General features: G+C 55.3%; 1 protein-coding gene and 1 pseudogene across 1 annotated transcript in view; one reads left to right on the forward strand and one right to left on the reverse strand.

The window, feature by feature from the left end:
• Nucleotides 1–3,844: 3,844 nt before the first annotated feature.
• On the reverse strand, nucleotides 3,845–4,045 carry LOC120230219 (annotated as a pseudogene).
• Nucleotides 4,046–11,316: 7,271 nt separating this feature from the next.
• FAM102A (family with sequence similarity 102 member A) overlaps nucleotides 11,317–22,665 on the forward strand; it is a 35,088-nt gene continuing 23,739 nt past the window's right edge. Inside the window, exon 1 of the mRNA XM_039229530.1 lies at nucleotides 11,317–11,803. Within this exon, the coding sequence (XP_039085461.1) occupies nucleotides 11,658–11,803 (146 nt within the window). The 5' untranslated portion in view covers nucleotides 11,317–11,657. The remainder of the gene's footprint in view (nucleotides 11,804–22,665) is intronic.

The following is a 22,665-nucleotide window of genomic DNA, read 5'->3' on the forward strand; positions in this document are numbered from 1 at the left end:
GACAGAGCCACCTGGGTCCCCTGATCTATTTTTAAAGAAAGCTTTGTGGTGCCTGGGTGGCTCAGTCAGTTAAGTGTCCAACTTTGGCTCAAGGCATGATCTCATGTCTTGTGGGTCCGAGCCTCGCATTGGGCTCTGTGCTGACAGCTCAGAGCCTGGAGTCTGCTTCAGATTCTGTGTTTCCCTCTCTCTGCCCCTCCCTCCCCAAAATAAATAAACATTAAAAAAAATTTTTAAAGAAAGCTTTATGCCCTCCATGGGGCTTGAACTTATGACCCTGAGATGAAAAGTCACATGCTCTACCAACTGAGCCAGCCAGATGCCCCCATCAAGGCCCTTTTTATTTTTTATTTTATTTTTTTAATATTTTTATTTATTTCTAGGAGAGAGAGAGAGAAAGAGAGACAGCGTGAGCAGGGGAGGGTCAGAGAGAGAGGGAGTCACAGACTCTGAAACAGGCTTCAGGCTCTGAGCTGGCAGTCAGCACAGAGCCCGATGCAGGGCTCAAACCCACGAACCGAGAGATCATGACCTAAGCGAAAGTCGAACGCCTAACCGACTAAGCCACCCAGGAGCCCCATCAAGGCCCTTTTTATTTTATTTTTTATTATTTATTTATTTTTTTTTTAAATATTTTATTTATTTCTAGGAGAGAGAGAGAGAGACAGCGTGAGCAGGGGAGGGTCAGAGAGAGAGGGAGTCACAGACTGAAACAGGCTCAAGGCTCCGAGCTGGCAGTCAGCACAGAGCCCGACGCGGGGCTCGAACCCACGAACCGCGAGATCATGACCTAAGCGAAAGTTGGACGCTTAACCGACTAAGCCACCCAGGCGCCCCAATACCATCAAGGCCCTTTTTAAAGTCAACCCCCCTTGTAGGAGAATGGTCAAACCTGCCTTGGGGCTCATCATTGGTGTTGATTTCTAGCCACCTCTACCCCCCTCCCCCCAAAAAATCCTCACTGAGGTAAAAACTCTTGTCTGTTGTCCACACTTATGTCCCAGTGCTTACCTCTCAGTGCCTGGCACGGTGTGGACACTCAGTTTTTGTTCCAGTCAAACAAGAACGATTATAAGCACTTTACAAATATCATTCTCTACTCATCACAATATTCTCATCTTAGAGATCAGGAAGCTGAGGCACAGAGAGGTTTCATAACTTCTCTAAGATCACACAGCCATGAAGCGGCAGAATTGGAATTCGAACCCTGGGTGATGTTTGCTGAGGGAAGGAAGGAGAGGTGAGGTGCAGGCTCTGGGGCTCTATAGTTCTGAAATGCGGAATCAGAGAGCAGGGCTTTTAGCAAATATCCGTCTCCACCCTCACACCGCACAAGTGGGAAGTAAGTGGGGACTAAGGTCTAAGAGGGTGGGACCCCAAGGCCAAACAGGAGGTTAACATTTGGGATTCCCAGCTTGCAGCCCTGTGATCCTAGGCCATTGGGAGTTCGGGACGTGCCAGGAAATCTCAAGTGTTAATTCCCTACTGTTGATGGCGAGAGGTTTCTCATGAGTTGAGTAGAAAGGACAGGTTACCAAATACTGTGTGATGTTAGTAGCTAACACTTGATGAGCACTTCCTAGGTGCCAGGTAATTTGAATTTTTTTAAATGTTTTATTTATTTCTGAGAGAGAGAGAGAGAGAGAGGCAGCATGAGCAGGGGAGGGTCAGAGAGAGAGGGAGATACAGAATCTGAAACAGGCTCCAGGCTCTGAGCTAGCCATCAGCACAGAGCCCAATGCGGGGCTCGAACCCATGAACTGTGAGATCATGACCTGAGCCGAAGTTGGACGCTTAACTGACTAGAAGCCCCCCCCCCCCGCCCCCGGCGTCCCAGTGCCAGGTAATTTGCAAAGTCCTTTATACATTACGCCCTCGTTGAATCCTCAAAAGAATTTCATGAGGCAAGTATGATCACTAAAACCATTTTACAGCTGTTAAAACTGAGACTAAGAGCCTCCAAGGGACTGGCTCCAGGTCATAGAGCTGAGGAGGAGGAGTCTGGGGCTCATACCCTGCTCTGCTCGCAGGTCCCTGCTGTGGCCCCTGTCCCCCACTGCTCCCCCGGTGCCTCGCCATTCAATGGCACCTTTGATGATTTTCACATTTAAAAGTAAGAGCTGTTGCTGACAGTAGCATCAGGGACTGCGGCTAAGAATTCAGAAAATAAGCAGAGCTCAGCAAGGGCTAAGGGCTTGCGTGTGTGTGTGTGTGTGTGCGTGTAAGGGGACAGGGTGGTGACCTGGAAACACCTCTTCTGGGTAAACACGGCCCCGATCACTGGGTCAGAGGTGCTGGACTCCTGACCAGTTATGTAAGCTCTGTGTTCACTGCCAACTCCTGGCCCCACTGGCTGGGGGTCCAGAAGTCTAGCTCGGCAGTGGGGGGCGGGGGTGTCTCGTTTGAGCTCACCTTGCATACAGTCAGGCTGCCTGAACAAGGCCTCAGCCGACCCCTCCACCCCGCTCAGGGCCAGCAGGGCCCTGGGGATGCTTCCCAGAAATAGGACTGTGGTCTGCTCTTTCGGACGCCCCCTCCAGCCCCCTCCAAGCCTTTAGTTTGACTTTGGGCTGAAGGAATTCAGCTGCACTCCATTTCCCAAGTGGCTCTGTGCCACACACTTTTCCCTCATACTTCAGCTGTGCAAAGGTGTCATTATCTCCATTTTTATGGGTGAGGACACTGAAGGTGAAAGAGGGTAATAACTTGTGTGAAGCGATAGGGCCAGGGAGTGGCGGGGCTGGCATTTGCACCCAGGTCACTTTGGGCAGAAAAGCCCTGGGAACTGTGTGCTCATGAAATATCTTGAGACCCAGGTGACACAGGCAGAGAAACGAAAGTTAAAGGGAATACATACCTGGTTCTTACAGGGAGGCAAAGGTCATGTAGGGAGCTGGCCTCTCTCTAACACCTTCCATGGCTCCCCATTCCCTTTAGGATAAAGCACAGCATCATTACCACAGCCTGCAAAGCCCTCCTTTGGGATGAGGGCTGCCTACTTTTCTAGCCTTGCCCTCACCTCTCACAGATTCTAGGCTCCTACATCTTCTCAGTTTAGACATTCCGCCAACTCCTCTCTCCTGGCTGACTTCCACCCATTCAGCCACACACACCAGGGCAGGCCCACTCTGCGTTCCCACCCCTTCCTGAACTCCCCTTGACCCCCAAGTGTGCCACAGCTCTCATCGCTAGGGCCACACCTGTGTGTCCCCTCCTCCCCCCAGCCCCCCAGCGCAGCCCCAGCCCCAGGGCACATGGTGTGACAAACACTGTGAATGAAAATGGAGGAATGAAGTGCTTGGTGGAGACCGCGGAGCCTGCTGGGCTGACCTGTGGGTTGTTCTAGGACCAGACTGGAAGGGCAGGGCCAGCGCTCAGAGCCCAGAACACAGGCTGGAGTTTGGACTTTGTGTGGTTAGTGATTTGGAGTCCTGGGCTTAAGGCCTGCTGGAGCCGAAGCCACGGTGTACAAAAGTAAGGCTGCCCTCGAAGGCACAGGGGGAGGTGGGTGGCTCTGGGCAAAGGCACCCACAGGTCTCTGGACACGATGGCAATGGGGTAAACACACTGTCATGTTTTAGCCTGGGAATCTGGCCTGATTTTGCACAGTGTCAGGTCAGGCATTGGGCCTCGGCCTTTCCACACTCACTGTTCGAATCTCCCCCAAAACCCCAGGAGGCAGGGACTGCTGGGGGCCCCAGTGGACAAGATGGGAAAACTGAGGTTCAGAGAGGTGGAGCAACCTGCCTTAAGTCACACAGGGACTCTCTATCCCTGCCTTAGGTATAACTGTATTGCAGCTCGCTCAGGGGTTAGGGGGATCTAGGCCATCTAGACCCATACTGTCCAATATGGCCATCATAAGCCCCCTGAGGCTATTTAAAATTAAAATTTAAATTAAATGGAGTTTAAAATTCAATTCCTAGAAAAAAGATAAAATAATAAAATAAAATTCAGTTCCTCAGTCACACTAGCCACATTTTATGTTTTAAACTGGTAAGAACAGATACTACACTTGATCTTAGCCAAAAGGCCGAGAAGCGATGCCACATTTTATTTTTTAATGTTTATTTTTTGAGAGAGAGAGACAGAGCATGGGCAGGGGGGAAGAGCAGGGAGAGAGGGAGACACAGAATCAGAAGCAGGCTCCAGGCTCTGAGCTGTCAGCACAGAGCCCGAGGTGGGGCTTGAACTCACAAAATGAGAGATCGTGACCTGAGCTGCAGTCGGTCGCCCAACCAACTGTGCCACCCAGGCACTGCCACATTAGCCACATTTTACATTCTCTATGGCCACATGTGGCTAATGGTTACCATATTGGATAGTTCAGATATGGATAGTCCATATCTGAACTGCAGAACTTCTATCAATAGTGCTGGTCTAGACTGTGAAGGTGGATAGGTCCTCGGATACCAATTAATTCAATGCTCTTATTTAACAGACAAAGTCACACAGTGAGTCAGTGATAGGGGTGGAACTCAAAACCTGGGCTCCTGACTCCCAACCTACCTCTCTCCATTGACTCCTATCTCTTAGCTGGAGCTTTGTAAGGGGCTTCTGTGAGGCAAAAAGACACCATAAAGTCCAAAGACAACTGCTTAAGTAGAAGTAATACTTTAATAGTGAACTATAACAGAGGTTGATAACCATAATATGTAATAAGCTACCATAAACAAATAAGAACAACAAAAAGATGACTACTTCAATTGAAAAAAATAGACAAGGATAAGCCAGGCAATTTACAGAAAAAAAAAAAAAAAGGAAAATTGAAAAAGATTCTAGTGAAAAAAATGTCCAGTAGTATAAAAATAAGTATAAAAAAAAGTAAGTATAGCTTTCTTATTTTTATTGTTTTGGTCAAACAGATTGGTAAAGATGGAGAAAATGTGGGCATGGGGGCTTATCTTAGACTCTTGGTGGGAGAATAAGTGGGTCCAACCTTTTTGGAAGGCAGTTTGGTCACATTTTTCAACAGTAAGTATGTAAAGACTCTTTGACTCCGCAATCCCTCGGCTGGAACCCAAGGCCACCTGACTCCAGATCCTGTGTTCTGAACCATGACTACTCTCCATGAGTGATGGTCAGGCTTAGGTTGGGAAGGGCAGTGTCGGCTGGTCAATGGGGATACTTGTGGACTTGGCCGTGGGAGGTTTAAGCAGGATGGAACCCTGTGGGCGAGTTCTTTGGCGCCTTTATCTTCTTGTGTGACTGGCTCAGACATTAGCAAAGGACGCAGCACAAATCAATATGCGCTTGGTCAGCTGCTGTGGTGGCTCAGCAGCCATTCCAGTTCTGCAAATAATTGGAGCCCAGTCACCGGTGAATCAGCAGCGACTGCCCTTGGCAAGCAAAGCTGGGAAGGCGCCTTGGCGTGGCACTCTGTGCGGGGTGTCAGGTGACAGAGAGCCGGCCAGCTGGGTAGCTGCCCTGAGGGTGATCTGGGCCAGTGACATTCTCCACCCCACCTCAGTTTCCTCTTTCCCCTTTCTTTCCCTTTCTTTCCTTTTTCCCTCGCTTCTTCCATCCCGCCCTCCCTTCCAATGAATGCCAAATATGCACCACTTATTGTGACAGCAAACAGACGGCGGGCTCTCATTTTCTCTGCACGCAGATGGTCGGTGACTTGAGGGCACAGAGCAGGGAGTGGGCACAGTGTCTGGCATGGGGGCATCGGGTGGGAGAAGATGCTAGAGCTGAAGCTCCATGCTTGGGAGGGGTCACCAGGTGGGCAGGGGACAAGGCCAGAATCTTTGGGCGGGGCTACAGGGGCCTGAGGGAGGCAGGCAGTGAGAGGCTGAGCTGTTGCTTTCAGAGGGTCTTGAATGCCAGGCTAAGGACCTTTGATTATCCAGAGGGTGATGAGGAAGCATGGAAATAATACCCTTATATATTTTTGCTTGTAATAGCTTTACGTATTATTAAATCACAAAATGAATTCATCGTATTATAAAAAACAAACAATATCCCCCCAAATTCGTTAAAATAAGGTAAAAGTTTCCCTGTAAACTCTCTCCCCAGATGGAAGCCTCTGGTAGCAGTTTAGGGTGTATCCTTCAAGATTCTTCTCTACACACACGTAAAGATACCCATGCTTCTTGGCAAAATATAAGCTCACCCTTCATGTACTATTCTGTGACTTGCTTTGCCACAGAAGGGTAAGCAGTTCCTTCCTCGGCCACACACACATCTCCCACATCCTTCTCAGCCACCACGTAACCTCTCATCAATGACGCTTGCCTTCATGTGCCAAATATCGACTGAGCTCCGTCGCGTACCAGGCACTGTTCTGGGTGCCGAGGATGGAGCAGAGAGCAAAGCACAGCACTTGCTCTCAAGGCTTCCTTCTTTGCACTGCCAGACGTCAGGGTGGTTTCAATACTTGTGTGTACTCTACGAGGGTGCAGGAACCGCCTTGCATACCTATCTCTGCATGCATGAGTGAGGACTGCTATTGGGGTAACTTACTCTTTTTTATAGAATTTTAAAAAGTTGTTTAAGAATATATTTAAGGGGCGCCTGGGTGGCTCAGTTGGTTGAGCGTCCGACTTCGGCTCAGGTCAGGGTCTCACGGTTCGTGAGTTTGAGCTCCACGCCGGGCTCTGTGCTGACAGCTAGCTCAGAGCCTGGAGCCTGTTTCAGATTCTGTGTCTCCCTCTCTCTCTGACCCTCCCCTGCTTGCTCTCTCTCTCTCAGAAATAAATAAAACATTAAAAAAAAGATTTAAAAATGTATTTAAGTAATCTCTACACCCAATATAGGACTTGAAATCACGACCCTGAGATCAAGAGCTGCATGTTCTTCCAACTGAGCCAGCCAGGCACCCCCGGGTAACTTTATTTATTTATTGTTTTAAAGTTTATTTTTTCACTTTGAGAGGGGGAGAGACGGGGGGGAGAAAGGGAGAGAGAGAGAGAGAGAGAGAGAGAGAGAGAATCCCAAGCTGTCAGCAAACAGCCTGATGTGGGGCCCGAACTCAGGACCTACAAGATCATGACCTGAGCTGAAGTCGAACGCTTAACCGACAGAGCCACCCAGATGCTCCTTGGTAACATGCTTTAAAAGGTATTGTGCACATTGAATTTTGGTAGTTATTGGCAACATTGAGGAGTTTTAGCATAGGCAGTGGTTTGGTTCATCATCCATCCACCCCTCTATCCATTTACCCATCCACCCATGCATACGCACATAAATGCGCATATACATCATGTGTGCATCTGTGCAGCCATTCCTTTGATAGCATTTATGGAGTATCTCTCATGTGGCAGGCCCTGAAATGGACATAGGGACCCCAAAGATGAGGTGTCTGACCCTGTGAAGCTCATACTTCATGCTGATGGGGGAGAGAGGTAAACAGCATGACAGGAGACTGTCCGAGGCCAGACTAGGGTAAGGAGTCTCGGAGGTCTCCCACTTTCTGCAGCTGTGATTCTCTTCTAGAAACTACAGTCCCACTAAATTCTTCTGTTCCCTCTACTCCTTCCTCACACCTATTCCAGTGCTTATGCTCACTTATATCCCGACTTCAAGAACCTGGTGGCGGGGTGCCTGGGTGGCTCCATCGGTTACATGTCCCAACACTTGATTTTGGCTCAGGTCATGATTTCATGGTTTGTGAGTTCGAGCTCTGCGCTGTCAGCACAGAGCCTGCTTGGGATTCTCTCTCTCTCTCTCTCTCTCTCTCTCTCTCTCTCTCTCCCTCTCTCTCTCTCTCTCTGCCCCTTCTACCCCCCAAAATAAATAAATAAACATTAAGAAAAACAAAGAATGCTGCAGCAGTCAGTCAAATTCAAAACCCTGGGAATCTTCAAAAAGTTCTACTTGAGTAGCTATTATTGTTGCTCAGGAAATGCTGAGTGCTTCCTCTGCAATGTGTCTCCTTTCTCGCCACAGCACGCTGGCTCCACCCTGGTCTGAGCTACAGTCTCCTGTATGGCCATGCGGCTTCCTCGCCCATCTGCCTGCTCCTGTCCTTGTCTGCCATCAAATCCGGCCATCAATCCAATCTCCACGTAGCCAGAAAGAACTTTGAAAGAGGCATTTTGGATCCTGTCACCAACCTGCTTACCTCCTCCAATGGTGTCCCTTTGGGCTTGGAAGAAAACCTGAACTCCCTCCATTTCCCTCTCCAGGCCGCTGGTCTGGATTATCTTGTTAGTTATATGTCTGCTCGGGGCCTTGGGTAGGTAGGACAGGTTATACTTGGGAATTTGGAGGGTGCTGGAGAACTGGGAAATTGCTGGCCCGGGGCTCCCTGCAGACCCCTCGCTCAGATCTCCATGTCCCTTCGGACCTAAGCTGCTTGCAGGTGTAGCCTCTTGAAGTCCTCACAACTTTCTGAAAAAGTGGATATTCTTTTTTTTTTTTAATTTTTAAGTAAGCTGTATGCCGCATGTGGGGCTTGAACTCACAACCCTAAGATCAAGAGTCACATGCTGGATCGACTCAGCCAGGCAGGCGCCCCAGGCTGGTATTTCTATTCCCCTTTTACAGGTGAGAAACTACGGCTCTGAGATTTAAAAAATAAATAAATAAAAGTTTAGGGTGTAACCCTCAAGACTCCTGTCTATGCAGGCAAAACTCCAACCAAAGTTAATGTGACAACTGGTGGTCGGTGTTGTATCAGCCAGGTTTTGAACCCTGCTCTGATGGCTTCCGAGCATGTGGTTCCAGCCACATCATCCTCAACCCTCTCTCTCTTTGGAGTCCCCAGGCCTCAGTGTCCCAAACCAAGGCTACACTGTCCCAGTGCAGCAGAGCCAGGATCCTAACACGGGTTTCTCAGCATCCTGAACTGGCGGCAGTCTCTCTCCCTTCCCCAGGCACCATCTGGGAAATGAGGAAAGGGAAACTTCCTGGGCTCCGAGCCCTGAGGCTACAGAGAGAGACATACCCCATCCGAGCTAAGTCTGGAAGCCAGGCCCACCCGGCTTCCTGTTAGAGCAGTCTGGGGTTACTCATGGTCACAGATGAGGAGCCAGCCAGGCCTTGAGACCTCCTTGGCTGGTCCTCTCCTCTGAAATCCCCTCCTGGGGGCAAGTAGGCACAGGATCTTCCCCTGGCGAGCAGGCCCAGCTAGGATCAGTAAGGGGAACACACCCCACAGTGTGGGCAGTACAGTTTAGCCCTCCGGCGCCTATGCTCCAGGGTCTAGACTGGAGTCAAATGCTCTAAACTCTCCAGGTCTCAACTACCTTAGCTATAAATGGGGATATGTGAGAGCAGTGAGAGCCGCTGTCCTAATTTTTCACCTATCTGCCCGAATTGTTTTCTAAATGATGGGACAAACCGGAGAGAAGTATGGGTTGCTACCCATTTTATGGCTGGGAAGCAGAAAGAAATCAGAAATTGGAGCCCTCTGTGCCATGTCTGGACCCAACTCAGCCCCAAGTCCATTCAGTGTCTGTCTCCCAAATGCCTCTCAAACCCATCCTCTGGTTTTCTCTCCGCTCTGAGGTTCTGCCTTCATCGCTTCTGGCCTCCATCAACACAAGGCCCCTCGCCCCTGTTTCCCATATTCTCCCCCTCCACACTACCTACTCCCAGAGCAAGCTTCTTAAACAACAGAGAACAAGTCTGGGTCACTCTCTTGTTCCAAACATGTGAGTGGCTCCCCTCTTTACCTGGTCTACAAGACTCTGCAAGATCCAACCACGCCACAGGTCTTTCAGGTGCATCTTTTGCTCCCCCGCATTCCCCAGATCTCAGTGCAGCCAGATGAAGTAGCCACTCTGTTCTCCAGGCTTCTAGAGGCTCCCTCTGCATGGGCCCTGCCTAACTCAGGGCATGCATGCATCCACCTATGGCTCTGATAACTTTGTGTGAGAAGCCTTGTCCCTCCGCCCGCATCCCTGCCTCCACTGGGCTCCTCCAGGCCCCTGTATATCCACAATCACAGTTGTCATCTAGCAGATTTGTTGCTGCCTGTGTCCCACGCTGCTTCGCCACTTGATCTTTGGCTTAGAGAGGCTCGGAGGAGAGGCCACGGCTCACACAGCTGGGAGCAGACTGCTAACCCTGTAACATTTGGGGGCTGAATGAATGAACTACAATGTGTCCAGAGTCTGGGAAGTACGAGGCTCCAGAAGCGGTCTCTGCCCTCTGGGGAGTGAACGTAGTCAGAGGGACCAGCCACAAGTAGCTAAGAAGCGAACCGACAACAAAAGGCTTGGAAAGCAGGTTGGGGGAGAAGCTGGGTCTAGCACGGGTTGCCTGATGAACTGCTCCAAGTCACTCCCTCGGCTAAGCCTTTACAGACACTTCCTCTTCAGTACTCGGAACTAGATTCCCAGGCGAAGAACCTGCTTGGTCTAGTCTTGGCCACCTCTCTGGGTGTTTTTTTTGGTTTTGTTTTGTTTTGTTTTTTTCCCCGAAAAATGGAGTCACTACCTCTGGGGCCCGATTTAGTGTCTAACGAGTCAAGTCTGGGGGGACACTGGAGGGCCATTACAGCCCTAGAGTTCATATTGTTTCTTTTCATTGTTTCTTCTTTTCTTCCGCTCGCGCCCTTCTCCTTGCCGGACCAGCCTGGGCTTCCCGCCCCGCGACCTCCCACTGCCTTGTCGGGGCCCCTCTCCCCTTCCCTCCGCCCGGCCTAGTCCGAGGAGGCGGGTGCAGCCACGCGGCGCACCAATCCAAGCTTCTTGAGCCGCTCTGCCTCCGCAAGTCCCGCCCCACGCGGCCGTCCCCCAATCGCGCTCCGTGCCCGCCCCGCCGGGTCGCCCAATCGCGGGCAGCCTGGGCCGCCGGCGCCCCGCCCCTCCCGCGCTCCGCGGCGGCTCCGCGGGCGGCCGCGCTGGGCCTCAGCTTTCAACGAGCGGCGCCGCACAGCGTTGGGCTCAGGCTGCCGCGTCCGGAGTGCAGGCGGCGGGGCTGCTGCTCGCGGGGGTGCTCGGCAGAGGCGGCGAGCGAGGCGGGTGCCACCGGCCGGCCGGAAAGGCGCCTCAGCTCCGCCGGGGCCCGCGGCGCGGGACCCAGGACCGAAGAGGAGGCGGCGCCCCGGCTGCCCGGGCCTGGAGCCCGCCCGGAGGGGGCCGCGGCCGGCCGTTCCCGACCGGGAGTGTCTTCGTCGCGCCTCCCGGAGAGGCCCCCCCCCCCAGAGCTCCCGGTCGCCCCCTGGGGGTGCCCTCAGCAGCCCCGGACTCACCTGCTAGGGCCGCCCGGCCCCCAGGTGCGGGGGCGTGTGCACCGCGAGGGCACCACCCCCGGCCGCCAGCGGGGCGGGCGCGGGGCCGCCCGCCGCGCTCGGCCTCACCGGTCCGCCCGCCGCTCCCGGTAGCGCGGCGAGAGCTCCCCGGGGACCGCGGTGCGGGATGCTGCCCTCCAGCGCAGCCGCTCTCGCGCCGCCCGCCACCCCTACCCCTGCCTCCCGGGCCATGCCCCGCTGTTTACATGCCGGTGAAGCCCCCGGCCATTCCGAGCCCCTCCTTGCCCCGGCTCCCCGACGGTGAAGCCAACCGGCCCGCGAACTGGACTGGTCGCTCAGACCTGGGCCCTCCGGACTCAGATCCCCGCCCGCTCGGCCGCCTTCGCCACCATCTGGGCGGGATCCGGCTCTGATGTTTTGAGGAGGGGGTGTGGTGTAGGGAAAGGAATCCTGGGGATTTCTGGCTTCCCCCCTTTTTTTGGCCTTCGGGGCTTCAGACTCAGGGAACTCGCTCATGGCTTTCTTGATGAAGAAGAAGAAATTCAAATTCCAAACCACTTTCACCCTGGAGGAGCTGACTGCGGTCCCCTTCGTGAACGGAGTCCTCTTCTGCAAAGTCCGGCTGCTGGATGGCGGGGATTTTGTCAGCTTGTCCTCAAGGTAGGAGCCGGGGCAGCCGCGCCTGCAAGGGGAGGGGGACGATGAGCCAGAGCTAGGCACTTGGCACGTGGAAGCGCCCCTGTGGGCCTGGAAAGTTCTGGGGATTATGTGTGTCTGGGGCAGGTTTGCACAAGGCAGGGCTAAGTGATCTGGGAGGTCTGGGCCTGAGGAGCTGGCGGGGCGCCAGGCGCCCTTCCGCAGGTGACCAGCTGGATAGGTGGGGGTTCATTCTTTCAGCCCCCTCTTGGGGCCCTGCACGCAGACCCTTTCCTCAGACTTGCACAAAGAGCTCACGGGGGTTTGTGCCTGGAAGGGCTGAGGCGGGCAGCAGTATTCCAGGCCACCTTGCACCCAGCTGGCCACTTTGGCTGTCATATGATTTAGAGCCTGGGCCAGCCACAGGTTCCCAGGCACTCCTGGTCTGGATGGATGGAGGTGGCTGGATTTTGGCCTGCCCAGCCCTCTCTGAGTGACTGTCCTCTTTTGGCTGTGGCTGGGCTGTTTTGCATTGCAAATGCCCTTGTCAAGGAGGCTGCCACTCTCTCTGAAAGAGGCTCAGTCTAATTTGGTTTTGTGTTCTTCCCCATCCTGCATGTCCAGCTGTCCAGCTCATTGCTGAGGGTGACTGAGTTCCCAAGCTGCCCCCACTGACTGGGCCCACCTGGGATCCCATAGTTTGGGCCTGTGGCGGGGAGAGTGTCTCGGAGTCTGACAGATGCGGGTTTGAGTCCTAGATTTGTCACTTTCTGGGCCCAGCACAGGTCTTTGTAAGAGTTGAGAAGTTTCAGTAGATAGAATGCAGTACAGGGCCTGGCCCAGGGCCTAGGACACGCTGGTTCCCTTCGCTGGTCTGTCCCTTTGCTGCTCGGGCCCCCCTTGGTGGGCCCAGTTAGCTGGAGATGCTTCATGGTTCTGCAATGGGAGAAACTGAGAAACTGCGATGGAGAAACTGAGAAACTGCAATGGAGAAACTGAGGCCCGGAAAGAGGAAGTAAGGGCTTTCCAGGGACCTCACGGGAGGTAGTTGTCAACTTGACTTGGCCTATCTGGAGACCTGTTGGATGAATCGGGTGGTCTGGGAATACGAGGGTGGGATGGGGTAAGGGGTGGGTGGGTATACAGCCTAACCCAGATTTAGGAATCTCTGGTGTGGACAGGGTGGGGCGCCTTTTCTCTGCACTTGGGCCCACTCAGGCCTGGAGGCTCCCCGGTCTGCCAGGAATTGCTTATCTGAGGAATTCAGAGAAGGGCTGCCCTTTGCTGTGGGGGCTGGTGGCGGTCCTCCGCTGCCTGGGAAGCCTGTGATCCCCGTGGCCACCCACATAGCAGCCCATGGTTTCGGGGAAGGGGTTGTGCTCAGAGCTAGGGTCTGGGGTCGGCCACTCAGTGACCAGGTGACCTCGGGGCAAGTCACCTAACCTCTTGGATTCCAAGAACCAGCAATTGTTGGTGTTGTGCTGCCTGTTTTCTTAGCGCGTCTTCCTTAATTCCTTGACTATGCCATGGAGCAGGGTCGAGGTGGGGAGGGGGCGCTGTAGGATTATTATCCCCACTTTACAGAGGTGAAAACTTGAGACTCAGGGAAGGAGTGATTTGCCTGAGCAAATGCAGCAGAGCCCAGATCCAGACTTGGGGTGTGCTTTTAACCACTACCCTGTTCTACCTTTGAGCCTTTGTTGCCTTGTCTGTGAAATGGGAGAAGTCATACTTGTCCATAGAGTTGTGAGGATAATGGGTATTGCCACGTCTGGCTCGGGCAAATGGTTGCAGCGGTTGTAGTTACCATGGCAGAGGGGTCTGGGCCCCAGGCCCCAGCCATCCAGTTGAAGGGACCAGCTGGAGTCAGCAGAGGGCCTGTATGTGAGCAGGGTAATGAATCCCATTGAGGAACCAGTATCTAGCTGCAGACTGAGGTCTCCTCCCAGGCACTGGGGCCACTGTCACCCCACCTGGCAGCCTTTCCATTGCCCTCAACCTGCCTCCTCATCTAGGAAAGCTTGGAAAGTTCTAGGGTTTGGCCCACAGCGTGTGGATTTCACCTCTGCCTTTCCTCCTTCCCTCCTGGCAAGGGGCCACGGATTCCCTGAACCCAGCTGAGCCCAACAGCTCTTCCCAGCCCTCATCCTGGACGAAAACTGAGAGGCTTGTGGAGGGAAGAGCTGAGCCCCCAAGGCTGGACACTCAGCAGGTACCTGGCTGTTGCTGGGCAGGTGTGGCTGGAGAGAGCAGACAGTGATGTTGGGACCCGAGGCTGCTTTAGAGCTGCCTTGGCTTTTGCCCAGGAGATAGGGGTGCCTGGGCTCCTTCCACCTCCACTCCCAGCCCACCCATCCTGTTCTGCAGCCTGGGAGCCCCGCCTCCCAGCCCACCCCTCCAGATGGCCAAGGCCCCATTGTTTTGGACTTGGGGTAGGATCAGAGGTGATGAGGCCTGGTCAGATCCTGGGCCCAGATCCAACAGCATACTCTTCCAACCCCAGGGACCCCTGGGGTGGCCCAGAGACTGCTGGTGGTGGCATTGGTGTTGTCTGAGTGAAGCAGGCCTGTGGCCCCACCCCTGCAGCACCCGCCTTCCTAGCTGGAGTGTTTCCTTGCTTTGGGTACCATGGCAACAGCCGGGTACACAGCTCCAACCTGACCCAATTTGAGTAGGTAGAACAGGTGGTATGTCGCGCTGCTACCCAGCCTCATCCTTGTGAGGCCTTCCGAGCGGCGATCGTCACAGCTACCGCGTTCTGAGGGCCGGTGTTCTGCAGGCAGTATGTCCGTTAATCCCCTTGGCCATCCGGAGGACCACTGAGGCCAGAGAGGTGAAGCTGCATGCTGGTCGCCCAGCTGGTAATGCAGTCGGGAAGATAACCTTTTTCTCATTAGGGTTTAAATTGCCTTTGACGTGTCCTTACTGTGAGCCAGGGACCTGCCGAGGGCCTTGAATGTATGATCAGTTGAGCCCTGGAACCACTCCATGAGCTGATGAGGAAACTGGGGTCAGGACACCTGGAGTAGAGGGCCCATGGCACTCAGCTAGGGAGTGGCAAAGTGGCAAAGCTGTGATTTAAATCAGGCAGGCCCAGCTCCGAAGTCCTGCCTGGCCTACGTAGCAGAGGGTCGGAAGCAGCTATAGCCCATGTGATGTCCCCAGACTTTAGGTTGGGTGATATGGGAAAGCCCAGGTTTGGATGCTTTCTAGGCACCAGGCTAGGCCCTGTGATAGCTGAGGAAAGAGGGCCCTAGGGCCATCAGTGGGGCTGAAGCTAAAATCGCTGCTGTAGATTGGGGGCCAGGCATGGGCTGGCACCGGGGCACAGACGGCATTTGCCAAGGTCCCTGCTTGGAGGTCTTCCAGGCAGATGCATCCAGATGACATTTGGAAGGCTTTCCCGGGGTCCTGGGAGGGATGCAGAGGTGCCAGCCACGGCTGGTGAGCTTGGAGGCAGCAGGCTGGGCCGTGGTGTCTCCATGGCAAGCTGAGGGCAGGCCTCCAGCCTTGAGCCAATCTATCCTCCGAGCCAGAAGAATCCCAAACATCCCAAGAGGACGCTGCGCCCAGTTGGCACGCGTCCTGTGGCCTGGCCCGTGCACGTGCACGTGCTGGCGGTGCCAGGGGAGGGAGAGAGGAGGTGTTGCTTTACATTATAGTAGGTCCTTGCCAGAGGAGAGCACCTCCTTAGCCAATGGGTTGGGGGGGCTGGTGCAAATGAAGATGAGGAATCGCCAGGCCTGACCACTCCTGGCCTTCAGGGTCCAGCTTAGGGGCAGGGGAGCCGTGGGGCCTGGCTTGCCCATCAGGATGATGGCTCTCAGCTGCTGAGTGGGGAAGATGCAAGGGCGCCTGAGCAGCACCCACTAAGGGATGGTTGGAATTGGCCGGGTGGGTTTTGTTGGCCCGGCTGCATGGTGGGGGGAGGGGGGGAGCGAGAAGAGTGGGCAGACTGGAGAGAAGGTGGGCAGGCCGAGTGGGCAGGAGGGTTTCCTGATCCTGAAGCGGCTGGCCCTGCACCTCGTGCTCAGTGGCTGCTGGAAGATGGGAGTTCAGAGGGTACACGGCGGCCACATACAGCTTGGGTTGGCTGCCCCGTACTGTGCTCGAATAGTTTTTGACAGAATAAAAACCCTGACTTTCGATTTCATTTAACTTGGGTATCTGGCAGAAGTGCCGCGTGGCAGCATTTGGCCCAAGGGGCTTCACGGCTGCCTTCTCGCTGGGCTGCTGCTCTAGGCTCCTGACCCCACTGGACACCCTTGGAGTTCTGCCATAGTCTGTGTCCCTCGTTGTATGAGGTCCTGCCTGGTCCCTAGGGCCCCTGCGGAAGGCCTTCCTTGTGCGGGCGGGGGCGGGGAGGGCACAAGGAGGCAGCCACTTGGGGAGAGAAGTCCTTCTGGCAAGCCATAGAGGCCACCCCAGGCAGCCAGGCTCTGGCACCAGGCCAGCCACTGGGTCCCTGCAGGGTTGGCCCGTGCTGCCAGTGCCCTTGGTGAAGCCTGAAGCTGTCCAGCCTGTGCTTGGCCTTGGTGTCTGCTCCTTGGACCTGGCCTTGGCTGCCAGCTGGCCACACCTTTGGCAGGTGCTGCCCTGGCAGCCCCTGCCACCTGTCTGCCAGCTTGGCAGCACCAGTGCCCTGGCCTGAGGTGATCTGACTCTGCGGAGCCAAGGCTGTTCCCTGAGGCCTGCTCCTCGCCTCCAGCTGTGGCCAGGCATTCTTAGCAGCAATGACATCGTGTGTCTGAGGGTCCCAAGTGCCCTTAAACTCTGCTTGTTCGGTCCCTGGAAATCCTGGCTTGCATTTGGGAAAACCCTGCTGAGCCTTGTGGCAGCCACTAGTGTGTCTAGTCACGTGCCCCAGGAGCCTGAGGACTCAGCATATGGAGTCTGGTGACTGCCATGGGGCGACCCTGTGGTCACTTGCCTGTCTCTGGGGGTGGGCACTATAACACCACGGCAGCCAGTATAAGTTTATCTTCATCCTGCCAGACAGCCGCAGCAAGGTCCGAGCAGGGCAGAAACCTCAGGTTTGCTTAGAAAGTGACCTGTAACTTACCAGACAAGCTCCCAGGGCTTCAGAGGTGCCCTGTGACCCAAACTCTGTCATCTCCTGGGCCTTCTGGCTCTCCATGAGGTCACACCATGCCTTTGATGGCCTTGGTGAGGCCTTAAACTGCCCAGTCTGTGCCTGGCAATGGTGTCTGGTTGGGTCCGTGGTTGCAAACCCACGGTCTCTGCTCTGAGCCTTTTTTGGCACTTTGGGTTTGGAACGGCTCCCACATGCAGGCCTGGAGTTGCCACCATCCCCCCCCGCCCCGTTCCTACCCACATGTCAACTGAGAGTGGCCAGCCAGCCGCTCCCTGCCTCCCATCCCAGCCACCTTGGTTCAACAGTCGGGAGGAGGAAGCTCTGATGGAAGACGTTCTGCAAGTTCCATTGGGCTGGTGCCTTGCCCCTGCCATAGGACTGGGAAGGGCATTCCTGTCCTGCCTCTTGCTGCCTGTGTGACCTTGGGCAAGGGACTTAGCCCCTTAGACCCTACCAAGTGGGGCTGGTCGTGCCTGCCTCACAGTGCTCTTGGGAGGACACAGTGAGATAATGCCTGTCACACGTCCAGCTTGGCTTCTGGCACATGCTAGAAGCATAGTGCACACTGCAGGCCAGCCTCGTCCCCGGGCTGAGTGACAGCGGTGGGCTGGGTGGCACACCTCAGTTCTCACCCCCTCCCCCTACCGGTCCCATGGCAGCTGGCACTTCTTTGCACAGGGTCCCCGGTGGGTCTCCATGACTGTGCCTTTTTTTTTTTTAGTTTATATTTTGAGAGAGAGAGAGAGCAAGCAAGTGGGCAGGGAAGGGGAGAGAGAGAATCCCAAGCAGGACCCTCGCTGTCAGCACAGAGCCCAACACAGGGCTCGAACCCAGAACCACTGTGGAATCATGACCTGAGCCGAGATCAAGAGCCGGACGCTGAACCAACTGAGCCACCCAGGTGCCCCAGTGGGCCTCTGTGCTTTTTTGCCCCCATTGGTTAGAAGCTTGGGGCGCTTGGCTCTGAGCCAGGAGAGCGCTGGGGCACTGTCCCCAGGAGGGCCCCGGGCTGGGCTCCTGCCTGCGGAAAGGGACCCTCTCTACAGCCAGCTTTGGAACCCACTCTGACAGGCTGAAGACAGCCCCCCACTTCAGGTGGAGGGCCTCAGCGTCAGACTCTGCTGGAGACAGTGGAGCAGGTGAGGCACCCAGGGGCCTCTTGGTGGGTGGGAGGCCCCTGGCGCTCCCCTGGCTCCCACCAGACCTCACTCTTCTAGTTATTTGTTTATGCAGTTACCTTGACCTCAGGCTCCCTTCCCCCGCTGCTTCACTAGGCTAAACTCCTGCTCAGCCCAAGAGCTACCTCCTATAGGAAGCCTCCCATAGACTCTCCTGCCTTATGCATCCACTGTGGGCCCTTATCTCAGGACATGACAGGTTCTGTACCTATCTCTTCACTTCTTCCCCAAATGCAGCGGCCTTCACTGCATCTTAGTCCTGGGGCTTCCTGCTGCCAGTCGTTGCTGCCATGGGGCTGAGACTTTTCACCCTTGGCACCGAACCAGTATGGGCACTGATGGTGCTGGATCGTGTGCCAGATCATGTGCCAGCCACTGCCAGCTGCTTGGGTCCAGCCCCTCCCCACCCTGGGGCCAGAGGTATCAGTCCGTGTCAGGAGCTGCCCTGACCCATGTAGTAGGCAGCTGGGCACCACCATGGGCTCAGAGGGTGTGATTGAGAGGCAGCTAAGGGCACCGATGGGTTGTGTTGGGTGGACCCTCTGAGGAGGTGGGGATGCCCCCTCTGCGGGATGGGGAGGACGAGCCCCGGGCTTTGCTCTTGGACCTTGGCAGCTGCTTGCCAGCTCTGCGACTGTGGCCAGAGGCCTTGTCTTCTCAGCCTTGGCTTCTTCCTCCATCAAATGGTGTGGGGGTGCTCATGTGGGGGTGGGGGGCTACCTACTCGGCACAGGGGCATGTACCTGGCAGCCAGACACAGATGAAACTTGCCGACAGGGGAGAAGGTGCATAGCCCAGTGCTGGGGGCGGCTCTGGGGAAGACAGAAGTCTGGGTCCCGTCTGCAGGCCCGGCATCTTCTCCTCCCACTGAGTCCTCTCTGCAAGCAGACATGTGAGGGCAGCACACCTGTGGCCCCCAGTCCCTCAGGGACAATTTCCTGAGCACCTGTGTGTAGGGCCCGTGGTGGCTCCTGGGGGCAAAGTCCTGCAATCACAGCCCTCCCCTGCGCCACACAGAAATTGATGCTGGGTTTGGTCCCAGTGAAGAGTGGGCAGGTAGTGGGGAAAAGCACCCTGGGGCAGAGGGAGGGCTAGGACAAGAGCAGGGAGGAGCCAGTGGCCTGGGGGCTTGGAGTGACAGGAGACCATGGGGGGAGGGGGTTAGACCTCTCCGAGGCGGGGAGCCCCAGAAGAGTCAGACTTGTATTTCAGGACCACCAGGGCCAGCCATGACCCTCCCGGGGCTCCAGTGTGCAGAATGGGAGGTGGCCTTCCGCTGAGAGGGCCAGCTCCCCACCTCTGTCATCACGGAATGGTTCAAAAACAAGGCTGGAGCCCCGGCTGCAGTGAGAACGAACACGCCGCTGTTCCTCACAGCCAGGACGGGCGTCACCAACGACGTCGAGGGAAGGAAGCGGCAAGAGCACGTTGTGTGATGTTGTTTATATAAAGTTCAAAAGCAATCTGATTCAAAAACCCACCTGATACAAGTCAGGATGAGGTTTTCTTTGCCGGGGTGGCAGTCATGCCTGGGAGGACTTCTGGGGGCCTGTTCTTCTTCTTGGGGGCTGGTTCCAGGGCGCTGTGCTGAGCCTCTGTGAGCTGACGATGTGTGTGCACCCATGTGTGTCAGCAACGGCCGCGAGATGCTCCCACGCCTCCGGGAGTGCTAGGCGCCTCTAGACAAAACTGAAGCTCCTTGGGTGCCTGGAGGAGGCCATCAGCCTTGCTGGCAAGGCAGCCTGAGCCATCCTGACCTGATAAGCATCACTCCTGTTTACGAGGCTGTAACTCATCTTGGCAGCCTCCAGCGGTCTTCTCTGGCTGCAGATTTTCCTTCTGCTGCTTGCAAACCCCGGCAGGGGCTCTGGACCGCGGGACTTGGCAGTTCAGAGGGAGGAGGGCTCTGGAGGCTGCCAGACCACAGAAATCTCTCTAAACCTTCCCTTTCCTCCTCTGCGAAATGGGGCGATAAGCTGTTTGGTGTTTGGTTTAAGTGGATTAACACCTGTTATGTACCCAGCATAGCGCCTGGCACAGAGTAAGTGCTCAGCGAAGGCTGGCAGTGATTGGTGTGAATCCAGGTCAATTGTTGGAGGGGATCCAAAGCTGGGAGCAGAAAGGAAAGGTCCACATTGTTTCATCTCTCCTGTTCATTGTTTCTCTTCTCTCTTTCTGTCGTTTACCCAGTCAGCCAACATTTGTGCCTCAAGCCAGGCTACTGCCCTGACTGGGCACTGGGCCCAGCAGTGGCCAAGGCAGCCGTGGTCCTGGGCCTGGGGCCCATGAGCCGGGGGAGACCATTAGTCCCATCCACTCTCAGAGAAGTGCCGAGTACCAAAGGGGAGGGGAGGCACTGGCTTTTCCCACCTGCTCTGGCCCTGGCCCCTTTTATTGGGAAAGGCCCTTTGACTGACTGGGTACTCTCAGTGCCAAGAGAAGGCTCCAGCCCCTCCTAAACGTTTTGAGTTGGCTGAAGAGGGATCACACGGACATGAGTGAGAATGGCCATACATGCCCATTTTGGCTGCAGCCAAGACTGATGCCAAGGCTTGCTTGGGATGTATCTCCAGTGTCCCCCTCCGGCCTGGCCCAGTGTAGTAAATGCGGCATAAATGAATGACAGAGGCAGTGATTGGCCCAGGGTCAGGGCATGCGTCTGTAGGAGAATCAGGTATCGAGGAGGTAGAGGATGGTGAGTGATGGTGTCGTGGTCCCACCTGACCCTGAGCTTTCTGTCCTGCGGTTGGAATCTTGGAGAGATGCTGAAAATGGCTGGAAAAACAGGTCTGAGTCTATGAGGAGACATGACTCTGACTCTGACTGGTCTCTGGGTATTCCTCCGTCACCTCAGAAGACCAGGGAGCTGTGTGTGGGACAGTGGGGACACCTGGGGACAGATCCAGAGGTAGCAATAACTCTTGACCCCTTGGACTCTGCAGAGAGCCAGAGGACATGGCTCAACCGCAGCTGGGAGGCCCTTTTCCTGGAGACGGAAAGAGCATTGCAAGAAGGTCTGTGGCAGCCCTCGTTGGCAGCAGGTCTGTGAAGGTCACTGATTTAGTCATCAGATACTTACTGAAGACCTACTGTGTGCCAGGTGCCATCCCCAGGGCTCAGAAGCAGCAGTGAGTGAGACAGAGGCCCTGCCTCTAGGAGCTCCATGCTCTGAGACACAAAAGCCTTGTTTTGTTTTCACCTAAGACCCAGACCCAGAAGAGGAAGTGGTTTGTCCAGCTACAGTAAGTAGATGGGGGAAGGGTGCTTACCTGGAAGGCCTAGTGAACCCCACTAGGATAGGGGCTCAGAGGACAGGGACGTGCCCCTGACTCACTTAAGTCCAGCCATTCAAGGGACAGGACTCTGGGGATGGGATTCCCTTCCTCCTGTTTGTCTTCCTTGGATGATTCAAACATCACCCAGATGTGAGTCAGCCAAGAGCAGCCTGGGCATGCGTGCCTGAGCCACGGGTTCAAGGCCTGGGGAAATATCCAGATATGTGGTCCTGGGGTAGGCAAGGGGAGGCTCCGTTAGGGGCCTGGCATGCCTGGCTTCCTGCTGGACCACTGTCGGAGTTACTAATGATGGCTGCAGCCACATCCCCCATTCCACATGAGTGCCCCCAGGGGCTGGGCTCCTGAGGTCGAGCTTGGGACACATCAGCACTTCCCGTGTGACCAGAAGACTTCTGGAGAGTTTGCTCAAGTAGGTAGCAGTCATGCCTGCAGAGAGTTAATGCTTGAGTACCCCCTGGCACATGTGCCTGGATGCCTAGGAAGCAGGAGCCAGCCTGGGCCACACTGGGTATTGGGGGCATCTCCGCCCAGGTACATGGGACTGGATCTGTACTTGGTCAGAGCTAGCGGTCTACTTGGATGTCTTCAATGGCCCACTCTCCTCTTGGGCTCTTTGAACAAGAGGGAATGGCCCACTGTTGCCACTTGAGAAGAGCATCCACAGGCCCTTGCCTGAGACGTGGGGAGGCTGGGGCAGAGAGGCTATGTAGCTGTGTCTGTAAAATGGGGAAGCTGGCACCTTGCCCCTTTGGGGATTTGATTTAGCTCAAGGTTATTGGGCTGGTGAGTTGGCAGGATTCAAACTCAGGTGCATCTGACTGCAGAAATCTTACTCCTAACCCTGATGCTTCCCCACTAGCCTGAGTGGTTTGGCTGACCCCCTACCCCCTTTTCCAGTTTGGAGTTTCTGATGCCCCCAGTGGGCTGTCCATTCTGTACTTCCATGCATCACTTGCTGGTGCCAGCCTTTCCTCCCGGGCCAGCAGCAGGACTCTTATAGGCAGGGGGGCAGAGAAGAGGACTTGGGGAGGCTAGTGAGCCCCGCTCCCCAACCCCATCCCCAGCACTCTGATGTCAGCACAGAGTGGCCAGCTTCTAGGAACCGACTACTGCCTCATCCTGTCGCAGGAGGAGCAGCCGGCCGTGTCAGAACTGCAGCAAACTGCTTCCCTTGCATGTGGCCCTGAACTCCCAGCAGGAGCCCGATGCCGCTGGGCTGCCACGTTGGCCACGTTGCCGGGATGGGAGCTCTACGCCTCACAGCCCCTGGATGGATGCCCTTGGCTGCTCCCCGCGGTGGCCCCTCCCCAGGCGGCT

The sequence above is a fragment of the Hyaena hyaena genome, unplaced genomic scaffold, assembly GCF_003009895.1.
Source record: "Hyaena hyaena isolate Hyena2069 unplaced genomic scaffold, ASM300989v1 scaffold_38, whole genome shotgun sequence".
In the NCBI taxonomy this organism is placed as follows: Eukaryota; Metazoa; Chordata; class Mammalia; order Carnivora; family Hyaenidae; genus Hyaena; species Hyaena hyaena.